This window comes from Chrysemys picta, chromosome 4 (genome assembly GCF_011386835.1).
Source record: "Chrysemys picta bellii isolate R12L10 chromosome 4, ASM1138683v2, whole genome shotgun sequence".
NCBI lineage: Eukaryota > Metazoa > Chordata > Testudines > Emydidae > Chrysemys > Chrysemys picta.
The window spans coordinates 149,181,737-149,205,552 of NC_088794.1; the positions used below are offsets into that span (position 1 = coordinate 149,181,737).

The following is a 23,816-nucleotide window of genomic DNA, read 5'->3' on the forward strand; positions in this document are numbered from 1 at the left end:
TGTTAATGCACACCCCATTACACTTAGTTTTAGTTACCTATTAAAATTGTGGTTACATAAGGCAGCAGATTCAGAGATTAATTTAGGGTTGTACAAACAAAAAGTAAAACTGCAGTGGATGTAATACTAATACATGTAACTATAATAATGAGCATCAGAATGTACTTTTTTGGTTTAGTATTTTCTCAGGGAAGTTGTGTGTCATCAATTTTCAATATTTTATAAACAAAAGTCAAATGTTTCATTGTTTGAAAATGACAGTAATGCAGATTTGTGGGCTTGAAGCATTAAGCAATCAGAAGCAGGCAGAGTTTCAGACTACCAGTCTAGTTCCATTTGGCCATGCAGAATTCTGTAGAAGGCCAACTTTGATGTAGTGGATAAACCAACTGTTCCTCAGTTTTCAATGGATATATCAAACATTTGAAAAGACTCGTTCTAGGCTTGCTGGACACTGGTGCAATTATTTTTCCCTGTTTAACACCAGTTTAAGCCAGTTTTTACTATCACGTGGTCCTCCTAAACTAGTTTTTCCCAGGAAATTGTCAACCCTACTAGCCAGCTTTTGATGATTTTAAAATATTCTTCCCTCCATTAAAAAAAAAAAAGAGTTCTTTTCCTTGTTGCTGTATGGAAGACCTATGTGAAAAGGGGAAACTGTCTATACACAAGTGTTGTCAAATGCACTTTTGTAAACAAACTTCTCTAATCTCTCAGGTCAGTTATAGAAGACAGTGTCTTCTTCACACAGGAGTGTGATTTTTATTTAAATTCACAATGTTCCTTTAATAACTTGTTCATATGAATTGGAGCAGTTTGCAGCTCTCCTAAAGTCAGTGTTCTTTTTTGCAAGCTAAGGCTATATCTTCATTGCCAAAAGAGCAGGGGGGAGGAGAGGGGTTATGGTAAGATTAATGTGTGATACTTATCTCACTGTAAAATCCTAATAGAGACAAGGCATGTGTAGTTTTTTACCAGGAGGTAGCTAGGCAAAGTCAGCACTGTACTCCCCACCTGTCGGTGATCTCGTAACTCTAACAGGATTTTACAGCAGGCTAGCTAATATAGTTAGTTAACCTATGGTAAAAACACATCTTTTTTTAGCGGTAAAGACAAAGCCGGAGTGTGACAGCAGTGCATCATGTTGTTTGAACAGTTACCTTTGCAACTGCAAGAGCTGAAAACATACTTTTGGGAAATGAACTTTGAACTCTTTAGGTTGTGCTCTTTGAGTTTTGGAATGTGTTTTAGTTTTAAAATTTAAAAACTGTTACACAAATTCAGTATCATACTGTAAATTATGAACTAAATCATTCAGATGTCTTGCATCTGAAGAAGTGAGGTTCTTACCCACAAAAGCTTATGCTCCCAATACTTCTGTTAGTCTTAAAGGTGCCACAGGACCCTCTGTTGCTTAACTCATTTTAGCCATCTTAGTAAAAAGGGTTTAAAAATTCTATTCTCACTGTAACAATCTGATAACCAGTTTTGCATGTACAGCTCAAAAATGGCTGAAGATATAAAGCAATAGCATGGTATTACTGTATTTCCCAGTGAGAAAGGAGACAAACTAGATTTAAAAATGAAAGGTATCATATTTTTAAACTTGTAAAAAGTTTAAAGTTGTCTATACATTAGAAATGTTTTCAGTGTTTTGTTGTGAAATAACAAGCAATTGTGTGCTCTAGTGTCATAGCATTTCTTATGGCAAATTATTTATTCATTGCATCTACTGAGGTGTAATTTAAAAGACAAACTTTAGAAACAGTTATTGAATACATTGGCATATTTTTCCTTCTGAGTGAGGCCTACCACTCTGGGTTGGTGTTTAACTTGATAGAGGCAAAATGGTTTAGATTCTGAACCAGTAGAGCAATTAATGTCCATGTCTTATGGCAGTTTCCTTAAAGCTGAGCTATTAAATGCTATGATACGTTAATGTAACATTGAGGTTGAGAAATTAAGCATTCAGAATTACAGCATTGCTAGCTAGGCCATGTTATATAGATACAGTAAAGTATAGGTTCTATTCCTGGGTGTGTACCACAGACTTCCTGTGAGACTCTGGGAAAGTCACTTACGTACTCAGTCACTGTAAGTACAGAAATGCAGACCTCATGATAAGGCATTAGATTGGGAGTTGAAAGATTTGAGTTCTGTTCTGCCACTGATTTGCTGTGTGACTTTGGACAAGTCACATGAACTCTGTATTTTGATGGCAAGCTCTTCTGGGCAAGAACTGCCTCTTACTATATGTGTATATGGTGCTTCAGTCTCAGTTGGGGTCTTTAGAAGCTAGTGAAATACAAATAATTTATGTATGTTGCATTTGTACCTAGAGACGCTGTTGTGCTAGTCACTGTACAGAGTAAAAGCCTCTCTTCTGAAGAGCTTACAAGCTAATTAACTTATCTTTGCCTCAATTTTTCAATCTGTAAAATGGGGATAAGTTCCTTAGATGGATGTTTTGAGGCTTAATATACTAGATGCTTTGAGATTCTTTCGTGATATTTGAGATAGAGAAATGAAAAGCAAGGTGAGCCAGTGCTCTGAGGTGGTACTGAGATCTCCCTCAGGCGCTGGGCTGACTGGTTCTTACTCACGTGCTCCAGGGGTCTAACGGATCACCATATGTGGGATGTGGAAATAATTTTGTCTCAAGTCAGGTTGGCAATGACCTTGAGGTTTTTTTTACCTTCCTCTGCAGTGTGGGGTACAGGTCATTTGCCAGGATCTCATTTAATCAATTTCCCTGCTATTGCTAAGGCCTTGAGCATTTGTACTCTCTGGTCTCCCATGTTCTCTCTTGGTGGCACACAGTAGTTTAGTCTCCTATGGGCTCTAATACTTTGGTATAATTCCGTATGTTGGATTTAGTGTGCATGTGGCTGTAATGTGTTGGTGGCCTGTGATATATCCAAGGTCAGACTAGTTTATCTGATGGTCCCTTCTGGATTTGGAACTCTAACTGTATATTTGTTTAAAATGGCTGAGTTAATGTTACTGTGAAAACCTTAGCTTTGAATTTCCTGATTTCTACAATCTAATTTAGCATTATGGTCAACCAATTAGCATACCTATTTTGCACCTTATTTGGACATTTGTTGTAGCAAAGTTTGTATTTAAATTACCATGTTTTACTCTTACAGATCTGATGCCTTCATTTATCCGTCATGGTCCGACCATTCCAAGGCGAACTGATATCTGCCTTCCTGACTCGAGTTCTTCTGCCTACTCTGCTGGAGGGGATGGAATTGTTTCTAGAAACCAGAGTTTCCTTAGAACTCCAGTTCAGAGGCCACCTCATGAAATATTGAGGCGAGAAAGCAACAGACTATCTGCGCCTTCCTATCTTGCAAGAAATTCGGCTGATGTCCCTCGGGAATATGGTTCTTCCTCCCAGTCCTTTTTAACAGAAGCTAACTCTGTTACAGAAAATGGAGATGCTGGTGCCCGCTATTACTATGATTTTTATGATGGTCAAAGGAGGCATCAGCTAAGTGATCGTGTACATGAGAACTATAGATATTATGGACATAACAATGATCTCTTCCAAAGGATGTCGCAGAGTCAAGGGAGGCATACTGCAGGCAAGTGGTTATTTTAGATAATTCATAGGAAATATTTTTGGTATGGAAATATTTCTTAATGATGCTTCTGGTCATGTTTTTTATTAGTATTGCTCTATAGTCTCTAGTTCTCCTATTTTAATTACATTTCTAATACAAAGTTTGCTTGTTTATATTTATGGCAACCAGGAAATAGGGTTGCATATATTCTGTAGAGAAGGAAACGAAATGTGCATGTTTAAAAAAAAAAAAAAAAAAGATACTTTGTAGGATGGCTTTTTAATATTAAACTTATTTAACTCCTGACAGAATTGGAGATATCTTATTTGTCCAGGCTTAATATTGTATATTTTTTACAAAGACATCTATTAAACAGATTATACCATTCTCCAGAAGCCACATAGCCTTTATTTCTTTAAATAAAGTGATACACTTCTGAATTTTTAAAATAATTTTAAGTACACCTCTACCCCGATATAACACGGTCCTCGGGAGCCAAAAAATCTCACTGCCTTATAGGTGAGACCAGGCTATATCGGGTCCGGTTCGGTATGGTGTACCAGCAAGAGCCGGTACGCTGTGCCAGACTGGACCGGGTTCCCCAGCGGTGATTTAAAGGGCCTGGTGCTCCAGCCGCTGCGGGGAGCCCCGGGCCCTTTAAATCACCACCGGAGCTCCAGCAGCGGGGCTCGGGCGACGCTTTAAGGGGCCCGGGACTCCCCACAGCATCCGGAGCCTCTGGCCCTTTAAATCCGCACCTGAGCCTGGCTGCAGGAGGCCGGGCTCGGGCGGCGATTTAAAGGGCCCGGTGCTCCAGCCACTGTGGGGAACCCCCGGCCCGTTAAAGCACCGCCGGAGCTCCGGCATCGGGGCTCGGGCGGGGATTTAAAGGACCTGGGACTCCCCACAGCAGCCAGAGCCTCTGGCCCTTTAAATCACTGCCTGAGCCCAGATGCCGGAGGCCTGGCTCGGGCGGCGATTTAAGGGCCCGGGGAACCACATGAATTCAGATATAACGCGGTAAAGCAGTGGGGCTTGGGCGGCACTTTAAAGGGTCCGGGGCTCCCAGCTGCTTTACCGCGTTATATCCAAATTTGTGTTATATCGGGTCGCGTTATATCGGGGTAGAGGTGTATATAATGTGTACTATCCGCCTATAAGTGACCTATTTTTCCTTGTATATTTCAAGAGTTAAAATGAATACTATATTTTAATTGAGTGCAAAATGGAAGCCAAGTGAGTGATATTCTAAGCCTGGACTATGAAGTACTCTTTCCCCTTAAATTATGATCAGCTCACTCAAAATACTGATGAGGTAAAATTGTCACATAATTAATTTTGGCTCACTTGCACATTTTAATCCCCTTTGTTAAAACGCTATGAGAATTGACATGAATCATATCTGCACTCTTAAAATACAGCCCTGTGGTAACATCGTAGCCTTTAGTTGGCTTGCTTTTGCCAACTTGCAGTAGACTTTTGCTGCATCCATTAAATATGTATAGAATGGACATGAATTGTGGGTTGTAGTTTTGTTTATAAACAATCTGAAGTCAAATACCACAATAAAGAGGATAGAGTGCTTTGCTTAATCAAAACCTTGATGGCATTCCAGCACAGTAATTCTACATTGCTCTGCTCTGTGTGCTATGGCACTCCTGAATAATTTTTGTGGTGTTTTGTTATGAATCTTCTCCTTACAATGGAAAGCTACTGAGATTCTGTGAAACTTGTACAGCATCTGTGGAACCACTCTATTGGTCATAGAAAAGTGACTTTAAAAAGAGAGAACTTGTGTACTTATGTTCTAACATTTGATTAATATAAAACATCTTATACAAAGAGTATTTTAAAGAAACTATTTTAAACTTTAAACATGTACATAAGTGTTTTTGCTGTGAAATACATTCAGTTCGTCTTTATGTGTAAACTATAAGCAAAATAGTAAATCTGCTGTCTCTAAGAAAACAACTCTGTTATCAAGAATGTCAAGACTTTAAGGTTACTGACCTCATGTATGGAATTTTTAGCTTGACAGAGAAATGCTTTTGTTACAGAAAACTTCTTATTCAGTGAATAGTTAGGGGAAAAACTGAGTTCCAAAGAGTAATGATAGTAATACTGTTTAAAATCAGTAAATAATAAAGCTTTACTGTGAGGACTTTTATGCAGTTTTATTTGCTAAATGCTAAATAATACATCTGATATGTTTGAAAAGGGGCATCCATATAAGTCATATGTTCCTATTAAATTACAACCATCAGTTTTTAAAAACCCTATCGTAGGAAACAGTGAACCTGGCTGAAACCGTTTCCCCAAAGCAATATTGAAAATGATTTAAGTGCTAATATAGGCTGGTCAGAACAGTTTTGGAAAACATTATTGATGCTTGGTGGAACAGCAACAGTCTTTGATACACTGGAAATGGAAAACTGGGTTTCTTTTTATGTGATTAAAAGGGACACTGTCCATTGAAATCTAGTTAATTTCCAAACCAAGTTAAAAGTAGTTGTTCGTACTGTCTCTGGGTCACCCTGCCAACTATTTGTGATTTTACAGTCACATTTTTCTGTTTGTTTAAAGTTCTCTCCCCTGCAGCTATTTGAGACCTACACAAACAACTGCTGACAGAGGACTTTCCTCTCTCTGCCCTTTTCACCTCTCTGATTGCTGGAAAACAGAAGGGAGCTTCTAAATTTGGTTCTCTATTGTCAGTCATTCCCATATCTTTATTGCTCCTAGCTTGACTGAGCATTAGTAAAAGTGACTTAGATACTTGTCAATTCTAGAGGTCTCCTGTGGCAGTCGTAGAATCAGGGATTAAATCTGCTGCTGCTTAGTGTGAGGGGAGGGGCAAAAAAAGGACATTCTGTTTCTTTGCACAAAAGCACTGTCTCCCCCCCCCCCCTCCCAGCATGCAATTTTAAACTATTTGATATGTTTCATTGCCAATGAGAATGTGAACCCAAGTCTTTATCTTCAGTTCCCTCCCAGCTTCCTCTTCCTTTGCGTTTTTCTCAGCCTAGGTCGTAGTTGTTAGGGCTGTTGATTAATCGCAGTTAACTCACATGATTAACTCAAAAAAATTAATCGTGATTACTCGCTGTTTTAATTGCACTGTTGAACAATAGAATACCAATTGAAATTTATTAAATATTTTGAAGGTTTTTCTACATTTACACATATATTGTATTCTGTGTTGTAACTGAAATCAAAGTGTATATTATTTTTGATTATACATATTAGCACTGTAAAAATGATAAACAAAATAGTATTTTTCAGTTCACCTCATATAAGTACTGTAGTGCAATCTCTTTATTGTAAAAGTGCAATTTACAAATGTAGATTATTGTTTTTTGTTATATAACTGCAAAACTCAAAAACAAAACAGTGTAAAACGTCAGAGCCTACAAGTCCACTCAGTCCTACTTTTTGTTCAGCCAATCGCTAAGGCAAACAAGTTTGTTTACATTTACAGGAGATAATGCTGCCCTCTTCTTATTTACAATGTCACCTGAAAGTGAGACAATGCATTTGCATGGCACTTTTGTAGCCGGCATTTATGTCCCAGATATGCTAAACATTCGTATGCCCCTTTATGCTTTGGCCACCATTCCAGAGGACATGTTTCCATGCTGCTGATGCTTGTTAAAAAAATGAGTTACTTAAATTTGTGACTGAACTCCTTGGGGAGAATTGTATGTCTCCTGCTCTCTTTTACCCGCATTCCACCATATATTTCATGTTATAGTAGTCTTGGATGATGACCCAGTACATATTGTTCATTTTAAGAACACTTTCACTGCAGATTTGACAAAACGCAAAGAAGATACCAATGTGAGATTTCTGTGGATAGCTACAGCATTCGACCCAAGGTTTAAGAATCTGAAGTACCTTCAAAAATCTGAGAGGGACGAGGTGTGGAACATGCTTTCAGAAATCTTAAAAGAGCAACACTCCGATGCGGAAACTACAGAACTCTAACCACCAAAAAGGAAAATCAACCTTTTGCTGGTGGCATCTGGCTCAGATGATGAAAATAAACATGTCAGTTTCCATGGCTTTGGATTGTTAGGGAGCAGAACCTGTCATCAGCATGGACATATGTCCCCTGGAATGGTGGTTTAAGCATGAAGGGACATATAACTCTTTAGTGCATCTGGCATGTAACTATCTTGCGATGCCAGCTACAACTGTGCCATGCGAACACCTATTCTCACTTTTAGGTGACATTATAAACAAGAAGTGGGCAGCATCATCTCCTGCAAATGTAAACAAACTTGTTTGTCTGAGCGATGGCTGAACAAGAAGTAGGACTGAGTGGACCTGCAAACTCTAAAATTTTACATTCTTTTATTTTTGAATGCAGTTTTTTTTTTACGTAATTCTGCATTTGTAAGTTTCTTTCATGATAAAGAGATTGCACTACAGTACTTAGGTGAATTGAAAAATACTGTTTCTTTTGTTTTTTACAGTGCTTGTAATCAAAAATAAATATAAAGTGAGCACTGTACACTTTGTATGCCGTGTTATAATTGAAATCAATGTATTTGAAAATGTAGAAAACATCCAAAACTATTTAAAAAATTAATCACAATTAATCGCATGATTAAAAAATTAATTGCGATTAATTGCACTGTTGAACAATAATATAATACCATTTATTTAATCTCTTGACAGCCTTGTAGTTATCTTTTCAAAAACAAAATATTTGACAAGATTTTTAACTGAAACTTCATCTATCTTCCACCCAATTCACCCCAGTTCTACCTTCCTTTATTCTTATTTGACTGAGTTATCATCAACTGTCTTTAATCCTTTAACCTATTCCCTTGGCCCTTCCTTTATCATCCTTGGCTCCCTCGGATTCCCCCCTCCCCTTTCTTCAACTGCTTCCTTTCCTCTGGCTCACTCCTCCATCTTAAAAAAAAAACCAAAAAATTTCTTTATCCAGTATGGTCTGCTGTCCTATCTCTGTCTTTCCTTTGTCTCCAGAATTTTGGAGCATGCTTTTTACTTGCTGACTTCATGTCCTCACCTCAGTCCCTTTCTTTATCCCCCTCCAATCTAGCTTCCAACCTCTCTACTTAATCAAAATTGGCTTAATCAAAGTCACAATGACTAAGGCTTGAAAAAAAAAAACTACTTAATGCCTACTAGTTCAAGGATTAAACCTACTCATCATCAGACTGAAATATACATGTGCCTCAAGCAGAGCTCCTCTCTGCTGCTGTTGTACTTCAGTGATCTCCATCTGCTTATGCCTGAAGACCCAGTCTCTTGCTGGCTGAACTTTGCTTCTCCAGTTAATGCTGCCCCCACACACAACACACACCAGGTCAGTCAGTCAATGTTGGGCCACCCCACATCTAGAAGAACCTCGGTGTATTCTAGTCCCACCAAGCTCCCCTTCTCTCACCCAATCAGGACTGGCAGCACTGGTCTGTCTTAGCCTAGGAATGACTCCTATTTGCACTGGGCAAATGGATTTTTTTCAAGCCCTATTGAAATGACTACTTTCTAGCTCAATTTACAAGGGCTTGCTTTTGTCCTTTTCCTTCATGATGTGTTTTAGGTCTTCAGTAGTGGTTAGTCTCTGCTCTTAAGCCACTTCCTCTCTTCTTTTGGCTTCCATGATTCTGCTTTCCTGATTCTCCTACCACTCCTTCAGTATCTTAGTGTGGCCAGTTCTCATGTGTTTATTTTTTTGGTGATCTCGCGATATTGGTGTTTTTCTTAAAGCTTCAGCTCCTAGAATTAAGTGATTACATGAAGATTGTAACCCTCATGATTCCAGAAGAGGCTTGAAAACATGACCCAAATGAACCTCAAAGGTTTAAACCACAAGGGAAATACAAAGAATTCCAGAATTCCTGTAAAATAAACTCTAGCTTAAAAATAACAAATATGATTTTTAAACAGTTGGGGTTGGTATCTTCTTTAATGGTGGCTTTTTACCTTAACCTTTCATCCCCCAGAGTTCCTTGTTTCCCTCCTATCTGATGTTCAGGTTCTCTTCTCAGTCCCCGCCTTTTCTTGCTCTCAGTAACTTTGTTTTTGATTAACACCTTAATGGTGGTGGTTCCCAAAATCTACCTCTCTACCCCAGACCCTTCCCTCTCCTAATTTTTTTTATCTTTAGCTGCCTCTCTGACATCTGAAACATAGGTACAATTTGAGAGGTTATTTTTCTTCTTCTCTTCTCCATTCCTACGTTAAAGCCTTTGACTGGTCCCTGGTTAAAGCCCTCTCTGTGCTTCAGATTCAAGCTGGGTTATAACCATATCTCTTGAGTCATTTGTAATTGTAGATAAGCCATAAAACTGACTGACATGTACATGAAAATCAGTGAGCTTTGAAGTCACTTGTATGGGGGTACTTTCAGAGGTGTATTTTCAGCCATTCAGGTATGTCAGAAGATGAAAATGATTAACATTACACACTGAATGATAATGAAAGCAAAAGATGCTGCTCATGTCAAATCATGACTCTTCATAATTGTAAACAAGCATTCATGGTTCATATAACGTGGGGAAAAGGAAAAGAAACAAGCAGTGAGGTTAATGGTCAAGTGGAAGGTTTATTTGGGAATCAATAACAGAAAGCTGTTTTAACAAGCTTGGTGGTGTTTGTAGAAAAAGAAATTGGGAAAATGTTTGACTTCTACATTATTCTTATCTTTTTAAACTACTGCGCTGATTCTACAATAATTTTATAGCAACACAGTTTTCACAGCTTGTTCTCGTTGATCTTGTTCCAGACTTTAAAATCATTTTTTGTCTGGTTGTGGTGGGGAATGTTCCACCTGTGCTCTTATGTAAGGTACATGGTGGGAGTAAAGCCAGCAACTTTGGGATGGGTGGGAAGAGAATGGTATTTGAGTATCTAAGGGTTGCAAATCTTGTTAATGGTGATAGTTGGTGTGGTAGTTGAAAAACTTACTGCCTCCGCCCCAAAACTAAACAGTAGTTCTTGTGTCTCCCTGTGCTGTTCCCCATCCTGAGATTTTTTTGGGATGGGGGGGGGGGTGAGATTACCTCACATCAGGTTTCTAGACCAGCTTTGGGATGTGGGTGCTCAAGATATTAGAACGAAACACAAGCAAGTCTGAGGGTCTGATTCAATAGGCTGTACTTGTCCTTCAACCGTTTTCATGTTGGTCAAGGACAGTGGGATCTAAAACTGTGCCACCTTTCCGGTTCTGCATTAGATGAATGGTAGCACGCTGAGGTTCGTGTGTTCTCTCTCTCTCTCTCTCTCTCACACACACTCACACACTCACACACTCACACACACTCCTCCTCCTCCTCCTCCTTTCTAGCCACTCTGAGGTCTTCTGCTCTCTTCCAGCACAATTCCATCAGGCCAATTGATTGGCCAAAGAGATGATCTATGGCAGAACTGAGACCTCCACTCAGAATAGATTCCAGTGACCCGTTTTTTCCAAGCAGGGTATTCCCACAGAAAGATCCCTTTGATTGGACTACAAAATCATTTGTGCAATACATCTGTTTTGTTCTCTCTGTGGTGCATGCACAAACAAAGACTTGATTTTGAATTGAAAGGCATCGTTGCATTGCAGGTCCATTTCTATAAGAATTGATATTGTGATGCAAAGGAGCTCCTTTGCGGTCGTCTCTGGATTCCATGATATATGGTAAAACACAATGCTAAAAACTGATGCTTGGATCCTAGTGTTGAAGCATTGTGCTGCTGAAGGTTTTCAAAAAGAGACTTAATGTAGATCCTGGCTTAAAACCTGGAAATACATAAAGTATTGTAAAATATGGATAATAAAAATGGTCTATATCCATTTACATTTTCTTTTAGCAGACTAGTGAGATAATACACAGTTGTATCCCTAAGGAGAGCAGACTAGATTCAACAGGATTCCTCTGCTTTGCAACACTATCAAAACTCAGAAGCTAGTTGCCAGTTAGTTCAGAGGATTGAACTGAAGGCAGCATGTTACGGCACAGAGGAAAAGCCAAGCCAAAAATAACAAGGCAGCATTGAGATTCCTTAAGACCAGTAGTTAAAGTAAAAAGAAAACATCGGAGTCAGAGAGAAACAGAAATGGCAAATGAGAAAAGACAGGTTCCAGACTACGGGGTTTAAGTGATGCAGTCTGGGCAGGGATTGCAGGCCAGTAAATGAGAATACAGTTGTGACCACTCCTGACATTTGGTAACTCTCATTAAGAAAGCCACTTTCATATGAGAGAACCCCCCTTTAAGCAGAGAGTAAAAGAGTTATAACTTGGAAAGGACTGAGACAGAAACCATTTTGCAGAAGCTGTTCCGTCTCTGAGCAGGAAACGCAAAGCCTGTCTAGCCGCTAATACAGTGGCAGAGATCTAACCCAAGAAAGTACCAGGAGAAAAGAGAAGTTTTAGCCAGGATAGAGAGGGCAGGTTTTAAAAGAAAAGTTGCAGTGGAGGAGTTAGACTGGGACCACGCCACCCACTAATAGGCATGCCAAAGTTCCATCTTGTTTTAAATATCTTCCCCCACACTTCTACTGAAAGAACTCTCAGACTTAAAATTAACTTGTTCCTCAACCAGTCATTGTCAGAATACATACTTTATATTATCTGAATCTAGTTCTGAATGCTCTGAGCCATGGACTTTGGTGTGTGTTTGTATAGTGCCTTAAAATGGGCACTAATACACATTTCGGGTCCTCAGCTGTTGTAGAAGTAGAATTAATAAGTATTCTTACAAAGCTCCTCAAGGCAGGGTTCTTGTAACCTTACATGACTGTAAAGTACCAGGCATATTTCTGTCAGGTGTAACTTTCCGCTTACTGTGTTTCAGGTTGTCGTGTAGTCTAGTAAAATATCCTGTTATAACACACTATTTTCCTTGTTAATACTTTAAATGCCCCTCCCTTCTTTGACCAGCAATTGTGAAAAAGATTAAATGTTTATCTAGCCTTTGAAGTGGTGCCCACTCTTACTATTGATACTTACAGGAGTCTAAAAAAACAAAGTCATTTTTTCCTCTCCTGTTGTTGTTGTTCTAAGCTACAGTAGGAAATATTCCTGTTATATATTCTCATTTCAAGGAAGCATCTGCTGAATACTTCCTTCATAGAATGTTATAAGCAAAAGCAGTGAGTGTGGTTTATTTTGATATTCAATAACTCCAATTATACAAACAAATGTCTAAATTAAGCTAATTATAGTTGAATGCCACAACGATTCAAAGGGCACGAGACGCTGTACTTCACAAATAGAATCTGAATTCTTCTGACTTTCAACAACCTCAAGAAAATACTGATGGTGTTTTTATGACTTAAGGAAAAGGTATACATGAAACTATAAGTGACCGTTTACAGCTTTCTATGTACTTCTGGCCCCTTTGTTACCTGTAAATCTAGCCTTTCGTTTCATAACTATTGATTGCTTCAGTTATAGATTTATTAAAAAAAAAAAAAAGTTTATCCAGGGATCAAAAAATTACATTGGTTTGGTTCTTGCTATGTTAAGTCCAGAAACAGTGCCAAAATAGTATTGCGTTGTGTGAGGGACTAGTGACTGTTTTAAGGTCTGTGGCTATAACTTAACGCTATAGAAACTAGGAAAACAAGAAGTCTTGCCTTTCCAATGAAGTATAGCAATTACTTCCTCGTCTTGGTGATTCACAAGGTAACAGACTTGAAAATAATCCTGATTACAATGTTCCCTTTCCCCTCTTAGCTCTTGTCTGTTTTTTTGTGGCACCAAATGTACTTAAATATAAGGCCTTGTCTATACATCAGCCGCTACAGTGACACAGCTACAGCGCTGTAGCGTAGACCCTTCCTACATCAGCTGAAGGGGTTAATTCATCTCTCAAGAGGCGGCATCTACACTGCGGGGGTTAAGTCAGCCTAGCTATGGTGCACAGGGACCTAGCAACATAGCTTGGTCGATCTAATTTTTAAGTATAGACTAGACCTTTGCGTGTCCACGTGGGCTGTTATACTGGGATAAATATGGTGGTTTAAATAACTTCCCACACAAACAAGTCCTAACTGTTAGTCCATAGAATGGGTTTTAGCTCCATCTGAAACCTTGTAATCCCAGCTTTGAAACTTAATTAAGCATTAACCTCTGTCCACAGGAGTATATATTGGCTGCTAAATTATGCTGTAATTGAAGTGGGAGTAAAAAACACAACACTTAAGCATGTGCTCATTTTAAATGTAAACTGAAAGGAAAGTTAACGTTTATTCCTATGTTGAGGTTCTTTCTTCTAGTGACGTCTGAGAGTATTTGAATCCCATGCTAGTGCTGACACCATAAGTAGTTCTTGTTTACACATCCCAAGAAGAGACACAATCATAACAGTCCAGTTAATTGGAGTAAATATTGGACTTGTTTATCTGAAGTCCAGTATCTTTTCAAGTAGCTTAATTGGAAAATTGTATTTCCTCTTGGAAATAGAAATTGGAACGCCTTTCTCTTCCCTGCCTTCAATGGGACTCCACAGGGAAATAAGGTCCAGGTTGCAGATTCCTTCTCAGGATCAGTACCTGCGAGAGGGAACCACAGCATTGGTACACGTGCTAACTTACGGAAATAGCAAAAATATTTTAATACTCTAAGGTCAAATATTTCATAACCTGCCAGGGTTAGAAATATTTTTGTTGACAAATAGAAATGTTTTCAGGACCAGTGCTCAATGGGGCTGACAGGGAAGAGAGGACGTCAGTCCCTCGTTTCCTGTGTTTCTTCACTTTGAATAATTTCCAGTTACCGTATTGCTGATGGCTAATATCACAGACTGAAAGTGCAGACAAGGTGTTACTCCAGTACTTGTGCTGGACTAGATCTAAACTGGTCAGCAAAAGATCGAAAAGAATGTCCTTTATGTGCCAGTGTTGATCTGTGGGTGAACTGTCAGAAGGAAAGCATGTTCATAATTTCCCCTGATAGCAGAAGTGGAAGGATGAGTACAAAGGAGAAGCTGTATGTGTGATATCTGTTTATAACACATGGTTAGGCAGAGAAAGAGTAATGGTGAAGTTTCGTCTGGCTTCAGTACTGCTTTTTGGATGAGCTAGCATAGATCGTTTTCTTTTAGTGGTATTCTTTGGATGATACCGATAGTTCCATCTCTCTCTCTCTCATACACTCGCACACGTTTTTATTTCTGAAGAGCCAAAGCTGAGGAAGTATTTATTCCAACATCTGTGGAGACATTAATACTGTGGTAGAATCAATTGTTTAACTTCTGAAAGAGGAAAAAATCTGAACTCCTATATGGTTCAGTGAGAAAATATAGCATTAATAGGACATTTTATCAGCTAGTTGGGAATGCTGGAATCAAGTAAAATGTATTTTATTATGGCATTTGAAAGTACAGTAAAAGTTGTTTGATCAGGCATGTTGGGGGAAGGGGGGGTGCCGGTAAGTAAAAAAAAATGCCGGTTAAGTAAGAGGGAGTGGGTGTGGGGCTGGGGGTTGGGGTGCGGGAGAGGGTGTGGAGCGTGGGCTCTGGGAGGGAGTTTGTGTGTGGGAGGGGGTTCAGGGCAGCAGGCTAGGGCGCCCGGAAGGGGGTACGGCGTGCTGGATCCAGGCGGGCGCTCACCTCTGGCAGCTCCCCACAAGTGGCGACACATCCCGGGCTCCAGCTGCTCCTAGGTGGAGGCGCCCACAGGTGTCACCCCTGCAGTTCCCATTGGCCGCGGTTCCCAGGCACTGGGGCGGAGGTGGGGGAGCAGCACACAGGAACAGCCGGAGCCCGGGACAGGTCGCCGCTTGCAGGGAGCTGGCCGAGGTGAGTGGCCCCCAGATCCGGCACACCTCACCCCCTCCCGCACCTAAACGCCCACCCAGAGCCCGCACCCCAACCCCCTGCTGTCCCCGCACCAACCCGACTATAAACCAGCATTTCAATGAAGATCAGAAATGCCGGTTTATAGAGCTTTCCAGTTGATGAAGTGCCAGATAAAACAGCTTTTGCTGTATTGAATTAGGGATTTCTCTGCAGCTAGAGGAGTATCTAACTGGGAATGTAAATGTAACTGCAGTTCAGGAAAATAAATTTATATTTCAAGGATATATGAAGAAGAGTTTAAATTGTGCCAACATTGTACTGGGTATCAAGCGTCTAAGGAATGAAACTTAGTGATCTGTGAACATTTTGGTTAGGTCACCATGTGTTTTACATTTTCAGCCATGTTTTTATCTCTGCTGGAGGTTTTCTCATTTCAACTGTACTTTGACTGACATGGAGTCCTCCCTAAAGTTCCACAATACATAATGAGAAGGAAAAGATATAAAAATTGAAATGACATTTTTATTGTGTTTATTAGTACTTGGTGCACTAATTTCTATAATGCATGTAAGTGTTATTATTTGTATATTTAAAAAGTAATGATTTTAAAATGTTATTGAATTATCTTTTGTGGTTACGTAAGCATACGGTATAATCATTGTTCCATTGTCTTACTTTAACTTCTACATCTCTTCCCTCCCTTCTGTTTCTGTGACTGCCTGTGTAGGTAAATTAGGAAGGCTTGTCTGATGCTGAATGGTTTTGGAAGGTTCCATTTACAATAGAAAAATATTGTAGCTGTATTTAGTAGGTATATAGGGTAGATGTAACTGTAATGTATTACTAACATAAATTGTAGTTTAAATATGCTCAGGCATTTAAAATCCCATGTCTGCCAGCCCTGCTCAGGAATTCAACATGTTAGTAATACGATTGCAGTGTCATCCCTATTAAATACATTACATACTTTTCTAAGGTAAACGGAGCCAGTAAGTCTTAACTGAGTTTCGTGGAGGCAAGTCAGCTGGACATTGAGCTCCAAACATACTTTTAATAAATATAGATAAAACTGCTGTGACATTTGTCCAGTGCATTGTGGGTAAAATCAAGAGTACCTGGTGGCAAAAGTTCAGGTTATGTTATGGAAACCAAACACTGCTTCGCTTTTTCTTTTTTCAGGAAGTGAGACCTGACTTACAAAAGGATTATTGCTCTTGTTGTTGTTGTTGGTCAATCCATACATATAATGTTCTAATTAACCAATAATTAGTGATTCATTTGACCAGTTCTAATCTGAAATATGTAGAGAGAAACAATGTGTGAATACAGACGTTGTAAATCTGCTGCAGCCTTATTCTTGAGTTATAATTCATTCAGAACATGACCATCTTTTACTGCTTTCCTGAGGAAAGTAATTACAACTTTTTTTGGTAAGTCAGTCAACCAATTTCAAGCATTGTTGTCAGCTTGGCTGAATTCTCTTATGTTTTTTTCAGGCATTGGCAGGATTCCTGCTACATCACTAGGAAATTTAACAAATCACAGTTCTGAAGATTTACCTCTTCTTCCTGGCTGGTCAGTGGACTGGACTATTAGAGGAAGGAAATACTACATTGATCATAACACTAATACAACTCATTGGAGCCATCCACTTGAGCGTGAGGGGCTGCCTCCTGGATGGGAAAGAGTTGAGTCAGCAGAATTTGGAGTGTATTATGTAGATCACATCAATAAAAGAGCTCAGTACAAACATCCCTGTGCTCCCAGGTAGGCTATCAATGTTAGTTTTGTTGCAGACTACATTCTGATCCAATTTAGCATAGGAAAATCGAGCTTTTCTGTTTTAGCACATCACTGATCTGTTATATATTATTTTTATACATGAAACTTTACTGGTTTCTGTCCAAGTTGCTTTAATTGTAAAGGGCGATAACCTTAAGGCTTCTGTTTCCTGAGCTGTGTTAATTTTCATGTAAGTTCAGAGCACAGAATATTGCTATCAACTAATCAAGAACAATGCATCATTGTACTTTACTATTAATATTCATTAAGATTGACAGAATACTTCAGGAGGAGAAAAATGTTACAGGTCGAAAGGAAGCTGTTAAATCTTACCTTCCAGCAGGCTGTCCTCACAAATAACCTGTAATAATAATCCTGATGAAGAGGCACTTTGCCATTTTAAACATGGGCTAGTTCTGCTCTAAAATGAAAGTCCCTGTTTCATCTACACACAACATAAATGTTGATAACTTTTTGTTAGTATACTCAACACGCTTGTCCCTGCTGTACTATTTTTCTTATTTCTCAATATGGAACAATAGATAACATTGTGGAATAGCTTGTACCAAATGTAACTAGAACACATTTGTTCTAAATCCAGTGAATTTTGGGTTGATCAGCTAAATGATACTTGCCTATTTTATCTGTTAAAATCGGTTTTTAATTTTTGGTCAGACCATGTTAGTAAAAAGGCAGTGGGGTAACAGGTGAAATGGTCCTGTATGAGTTTGTACAATGTGATAAATGCAGCAGTGTTTACATTATTTTATTCTAAACACAAAAGACCATGGCACAAGTCTTATTAAAAATGACTGCAGAAAGTCTCCTTACTCCCAGTAAAGAGTATTTAAAATTAGATACTGGAGCATTTAAAATTAAATGCAACCTACCTGTATGCTGTGATGCCATCAGTCTGCATACATGACTCCTATTGTTGTAAGTGGCTGGATTGATCAGTAGTTTTTATTAAGATTTTAACATTTTGGTCAAAATTAACATTTCAATTATGCTAGTATATTTAATTTGCTGCTTTTGGAGGTTATTGAATGGATACATTTTAGATTTATATCTCTGTTCTTTGTACAGCGTTCCTCGTTATGATCAACCTCCACCAGTGACTTATCAACCACAGCAAGCTGAGAGAAGCCAGCCCCTTCTAGTGCCTGCAAATCCATACCACACTGCAGAGATTCCTGACTGGCTACAGGTCTATGCCAGGGCTCCTGTAAAGTGAGTATCTTTTTTCATTCCTCTCAAAATGACTTACTTCTGTCTTTTAAAAAAAAAATTATTTTTCTTTATAGCTGTATTTCAACAACTGGAAAAGAAAAATACCTTTTTTTGCATTATGTAAATTAATTTGTTTCATTGCATAGGCACTATTATTGGCAGTAGAATTAAATGTAGAAAGTTATAGCAGATATTTTCAGTTATTCAGAACACAAGTGCAGCCATATGCAAAAGTTGTGGGGACCAGGTACAAGGATGCTTGAGACTAGTAACTATATCGTTGGGACATCAACAGTATATTAAAGAAGATGGGGTTAGAATATGCCCCCTTCGTTCTTCTCCCAACCCCCCCCCCCCCGTGTTTGATAGAGGTTTAACATCAGGCTTTCTGCAGCGAAATCAAAATTGGTGTCAAGATAACATATTTGGTCGGATGTGGAGAGACTTATTTCACAGTAAGCGGTTACTGATCTTTGGGTGTCACACTAGTGGTATTAAATCTAGTCTTGGGAGGTTTGTTTTGCCTTAGGTAGAGGATAAGTGCTGTGACAGTAATAGGCATAGGAAGGAGGTACGGTTGTGGATAAAACATGCGCCCAAGCAACAAACCCAATTTAGTCTTGCAGAGTAGTATATTTTAAATATAAACATACAGCGCTGAAGTAACATTGCAGGTCTGATGCAATCCACACTGTTATGGCTGCTTGTGCTGAGTGTGTGTAGTTTATGTAGCTCTTGTGAACCTCAGAAATCTCCAATTGCTGATCCTCAGGCGCCTGAGGGGAGGATTCTCTTTCCTCCACCCTCTGACAGACCAAATTTATCCATTAGGTCGGGCTGGACCCGTAGTAATATGACCTTCTACCAGCAGAGCAAGATGGGGAATTCAAGAAATATTGTGCCTATCTTTTGGGAGAGGGTCAGTTGCAGCTTGAAGAATCCAGTTCATTCCTTTCCCCACCAAACAGAACAGTTTTCTCTGTTCTGAGTTTGGGTTTTTAACTTTTATTTATTTGTAAATTAGCAGGAATTTCCTATACAGTTTTTCTCTAGGAAAAGAGTCTGTTTGTTTTTCCCTTTCCACTATAAGGAGCTGTCAAATGGAGTTAAACCCTGAAACTAAATACAAAGGGTTGGTCGAGACACCCAGGGCTGGCCTGTGCTGACTGACTCAGGCTCACAGGGCTCTGGTGGCAGGGTTGTTTAATTGCAGCCTAGACTTCTGGGCTTGGGTTGCAGCGTGGACTCTAGGAAGTCCTTCCATGCCCGGAAGTTCACTGTAATTAAACAGCCCCGCAGCTCAAGCCTTGTAAGTGTGGGCCAGCCATGAGTGATTAATTGTAGAGTAGACATTCCCAAAGGTTTGTTCATAACCAACATGTGCAGCTCACTCCATGGGAGTATGACTGTTGCCTCCTGGGTTTCCAGGGTCTCCAGAGGGCAAGGAAGCAATAGTCCCGTAGTTGTTTAATCACAAAGGTATGTGAAATGGCATATAAGAACACTGGGCTGATGAGTTTCACAGTTTTTAAAGGAAGATCCATCTGTGGAGAAAAATGTTGCAAAGTGCTCCTTACTGTTCACGTCAACATGTCGAATAATATGCTGGAGAGCCCAGAGTGTGTGACTTAGGGCTGGTCCACACTAACCCCCCACTTCGAACTAAGATACGCAACTTCAGCTACATGAATAACGTAGCTAAAGTTGAAATATCTTAGTTCGAACTTACCGTGGGTCCACACGCAGCAGGCAGGCTCCCCTGTCGACTCCACGTACTCCTCTCGCGGAGCAGGAGTACCGGCGTCGACGGTGAGCACTTCCGGGATTGATTTATTGCGTCTAGACAAGACGCAATAAATCGATCCCAGAAGTTCGATTGCTTACCGCCGGACCCGGAGGTAAGTATAAACGTACCCTTAGTCTTAATGTGTTTGATTCCAAGAACACTGCAGTTCCTTATGCTGGCTTTAGGAAATATAATCACATTCAATCTTTTCTAGCCTATTAACTACTTTTTAATTTCTTAAAGTGCTAGAAACAAACCTATACAAATTTCACAACAAAATTAAGAATTTTGCATTTAGACTGTTGACAACTACATCCCTGCTCAAAAATCTTCATTACTAAATAAAATAGAAAAAATGTATAACTATATTTTTAGAAGAAATTATGCTATTTTAGGAGCTAAGAGTCTGTCCCATAAGAATACATTTTTTGACTGAATTCAGAGAAACAAATGAAACGTACAGACCCGACTCACCAGGGAGCAAAATACCACCACCACCAAGAAAAGCAATTGAGAACCTAGGGATTGTGGCTTTAATATTTTGCAATATGAAATCAATTTTTGGACAAATTAATAGAATTGTAGCAATGACTGCAGTTGCAGATTCATCGATTTTTGGATGATCTTCGGCGGCTTCCATGTGCAGGTTCTTTTTAAAGAAGCTTCTGGTAATATAATTTGATGGGATTTATAGCTACATGTGGCTACTGGGCGTGCCAGGAGCCTGTAAAGATTTAAATTGGCATAAATTCCAATGATATTTTTATGCACCAATGGTGTGTTCAGTTCCAGTAACCTGTTGGAAAGGATTGTTTCCTATGAGCACTCTTAGTTGCTGTCATTAACTGTGTTCTGTTAATTAGATGTTTGGAGTATCTAGTCAATGTCCACTTTCAAACTGTTTCAGTGTTAGGTGGGTTCTTGTCAGTGCACTTGTGGAAACCTGGGAATAGACAATCTCAGATTCGTGGGAATGTCTGTAAATCCTATTTGATGAGACAAAATTAGAGCAAATTAAATTAGTCCAAAGAATTAAAATGTGATTCACATAGTCGAGAAGAAATAATGAATTCATATATAAACACAATATCCTGTCAATTTTTGGTTTTTCCATCTTCGAGTAGATCTGATAGCAATATTAATAAGCACTTTATATGTTCAGAGCACTTCACAATCATTGAATCCTCATAAATACTTCTCTGAGGGAGACAATTGTGTATTATCCCCCAGGTTACTGAGAGAGAGAAAGCATAGACACTGCTGTATGTTTATTCTGTCAAGCCCTAAACCAATAGAGGTATTTTTTTGACAGTGGGGTAGAGAGTTAAAAATATTATGTAGAATCTCTAGAATATGATTTACTAGATTTTAATTGACAAATGACTTGACAACTTTTCTTTAACAGGACCTTAAGTTTTAATGCCAGCTGCAATTCACAGTCCATCTGAGACTTGGAGCAGTTGCTTTCTCTTTCTCAGTTTCACAGTTTAACAGTAGCTTAATCATCTGGAATGTTAAATTCAGTGTGAATGCAATAACAATGAGAGATTGGAGTCAAAACTTTTCATTCCATATGCCACCCACAATATCATGTAACAAATTAAATATTGATAAAGCAGATAGCAGATTTTTTAAGTTAGCTCCCCTTGTATAAAATTAAGTATTGCCAAGAAATTCAGGAAGTTTGCCTTGCTAAATGCATGAGAGTCCTGAACTAGAATCTCCTCCTGCCATATACTAAAGGCCAGAAATACGTTTCAATGTATTTGCTATATGTGGTAGGTAGGGATCTTTTTCAGCATGTGGAATCTCACAAGGATCATCCTTGAAATGACAAAGAATAGCCTAAATGGGTAGGAAGTGTCTTCCAAATGAAATTTGAATAACATTTTTCATCCACCTAAAGAGAAAAATCTTTTACGATATGTGATGGTCTTCAGTTTATTAAAGGCTATTAAAATGTGCAAGAGAAACAAATTACACACTGGTGGAGGTGGTTATGGGGAATCAAAAAGCCAGAGTTAAGAGGACAGAGCAAGATATCTTTTGCATATAGTCACCTTTTGGACTGGCCAACCATTTAGATTTTTTTTAGGACAGTTCCATGCTTATATTGCATCAGCCAGTCTACGTGCAGTGGAGCTGATGGTGGTAAATTACTGTTGTTCAGATTGCTTCTGTAGATGTTTGAAGTGTTGCCAGATGCACTAAGAGCCTCTTACCCATTGCTTAAAAAGCCAGAAATAGAAGGCATTGTTTGCATGCTCAGTGTAATCAACTTATCTGGAAAACTGGGTGTACTTCAAGAAAACTCTCATTCCCATTCTTATTGGTGGCTCAATGACTCTTTAATCAGACCCCTGACCTTCTACCCAGCACTTCTGTTGGGAGCTGACATTTGAAGCCACAGCACCAAAAAAACAATGAGCAGTGCTAACTTGCTGATTCATTTCTGGCAGGCTGCCAGAAGATGCACAATTATAGAAACCCACGATCCTGCTTTAAAAAATAAAATAAAAGCTGTGAAGTGACAGAACAGCTCTGGACACAGCTTTACTGTGTGTGTGTTATAGGCAGCTTTGTTCCCCACTGTTGCCAAGTAAATTTGAAACAGTGTTCCCCCACTGAGAGCCAAATTTAGCTGCCTGCTGCTAATCCTAAATGTTGTTCATTGATGAGTGTCTGACAACACTGGGCGAGGGATCATGGAGACCCTGTTCCACCTTCACACAGTTCACCAGGGACAGAAAAGGGGAGCATTGCCTTATCTATAATTAGCACTGACTCGGGAGTAACCAGGTGCCTGTAAATAATAATAATAAATAAATAAAAATGCTGACTTGTTTGGCATCAGCACATAAAGCTGTGGAAGTGGATAACTTGCCTTGTTGTTGTTTAATTACCATCGTGCTTAGGAGCCCTATCATACACTAGGGACCCCATAACTCTTTCCAAAAAATAAATTCCCTTAATCAGTGGTTAATAACTAACGCTGGTTTTCTCATAGTGCATTGCTTTGGAAAATAATGGGTTTGGCAATGTAAATATGTCAAGTCATGGAATAAGATTAAACGTAATGAAAAGTCCAGATCTGAGTTTAAACCCTTCATATTTCAAACTAGGTTTCTTTGGATGCCAGCTGCACCCCTGAGTCCTCCCACTTTGCAGTGCACATGGAGCCCTTCTGGCCATCTGCCCTTTTTAATAATTATTAAAATATTAATGTTTTTATTTATAATTGCAGGAGGCAATTTACTGCGATATCCTTTCTTCTTCCTGGTCTCCTGGCTTGCAGCATCTTAAAGTAGACACTGTATTACTTCCACTGCCTATATGCGTCCATTTCCTCATCTAGTTTATTCAGACCTAGATGATTATCTAATTTTATTCATTTTTGTTTTACCGATAGCTATAGCAAGTAGGTGCACTTTTACACTTGAGAGAATACAAAATTAAATGAGCTTTATGTGGTTGCTGGACAAGGAAGATTAGACATTCTGATATCACTAGTAATTGTGCTAATAGGCTGTGTAAAATACAAACCAGTATAATATAAAGCACTACACTGCAATTAGAAAACAAGATTCAAACCAGATCTCTCTCAATTCTGGGAGTGGGAGTACAGAAAAATACATTTGTTTAAAAAAAAAAAAAAATTGTGCAGCCTGTCCCGGTTACAAGGTT

The 23,816-nt window shown here is 39.1% G+C and overlaps 1 protein-coding gene across 3 annotated transcripts in view; it reads left to right on the forward strand.

Annotated features, from left to right (window-relative positions):
- Nucleotides 1–23,816, forward strand: part of SAV1 (salvador family WW domain containing protein 1) — a 35,029-nt gene that overhangs the window by 964 nt on the left and 10,249 nt on the right. For all 3 annotated transcript variants that reach the window (XM_005290241.5, XM_005290242.5, XM_065593984.1), the window contains exons 2-4: nt 3,150–3,590; nt 16,831–17,101; nt 18,203–18,346. In XM_005290241.5, the coding sequence (XP_005290298.2) occupies nt 3,150–3,590; nt 16,831–17,101; nt 18,203–18,346 (856 nt within the window). The remainder of the gene's footprint in view (nt 1–3,149; nt 3,591–16,830; nt 17,102–18,202; nt 18,347–23,816) is intronic.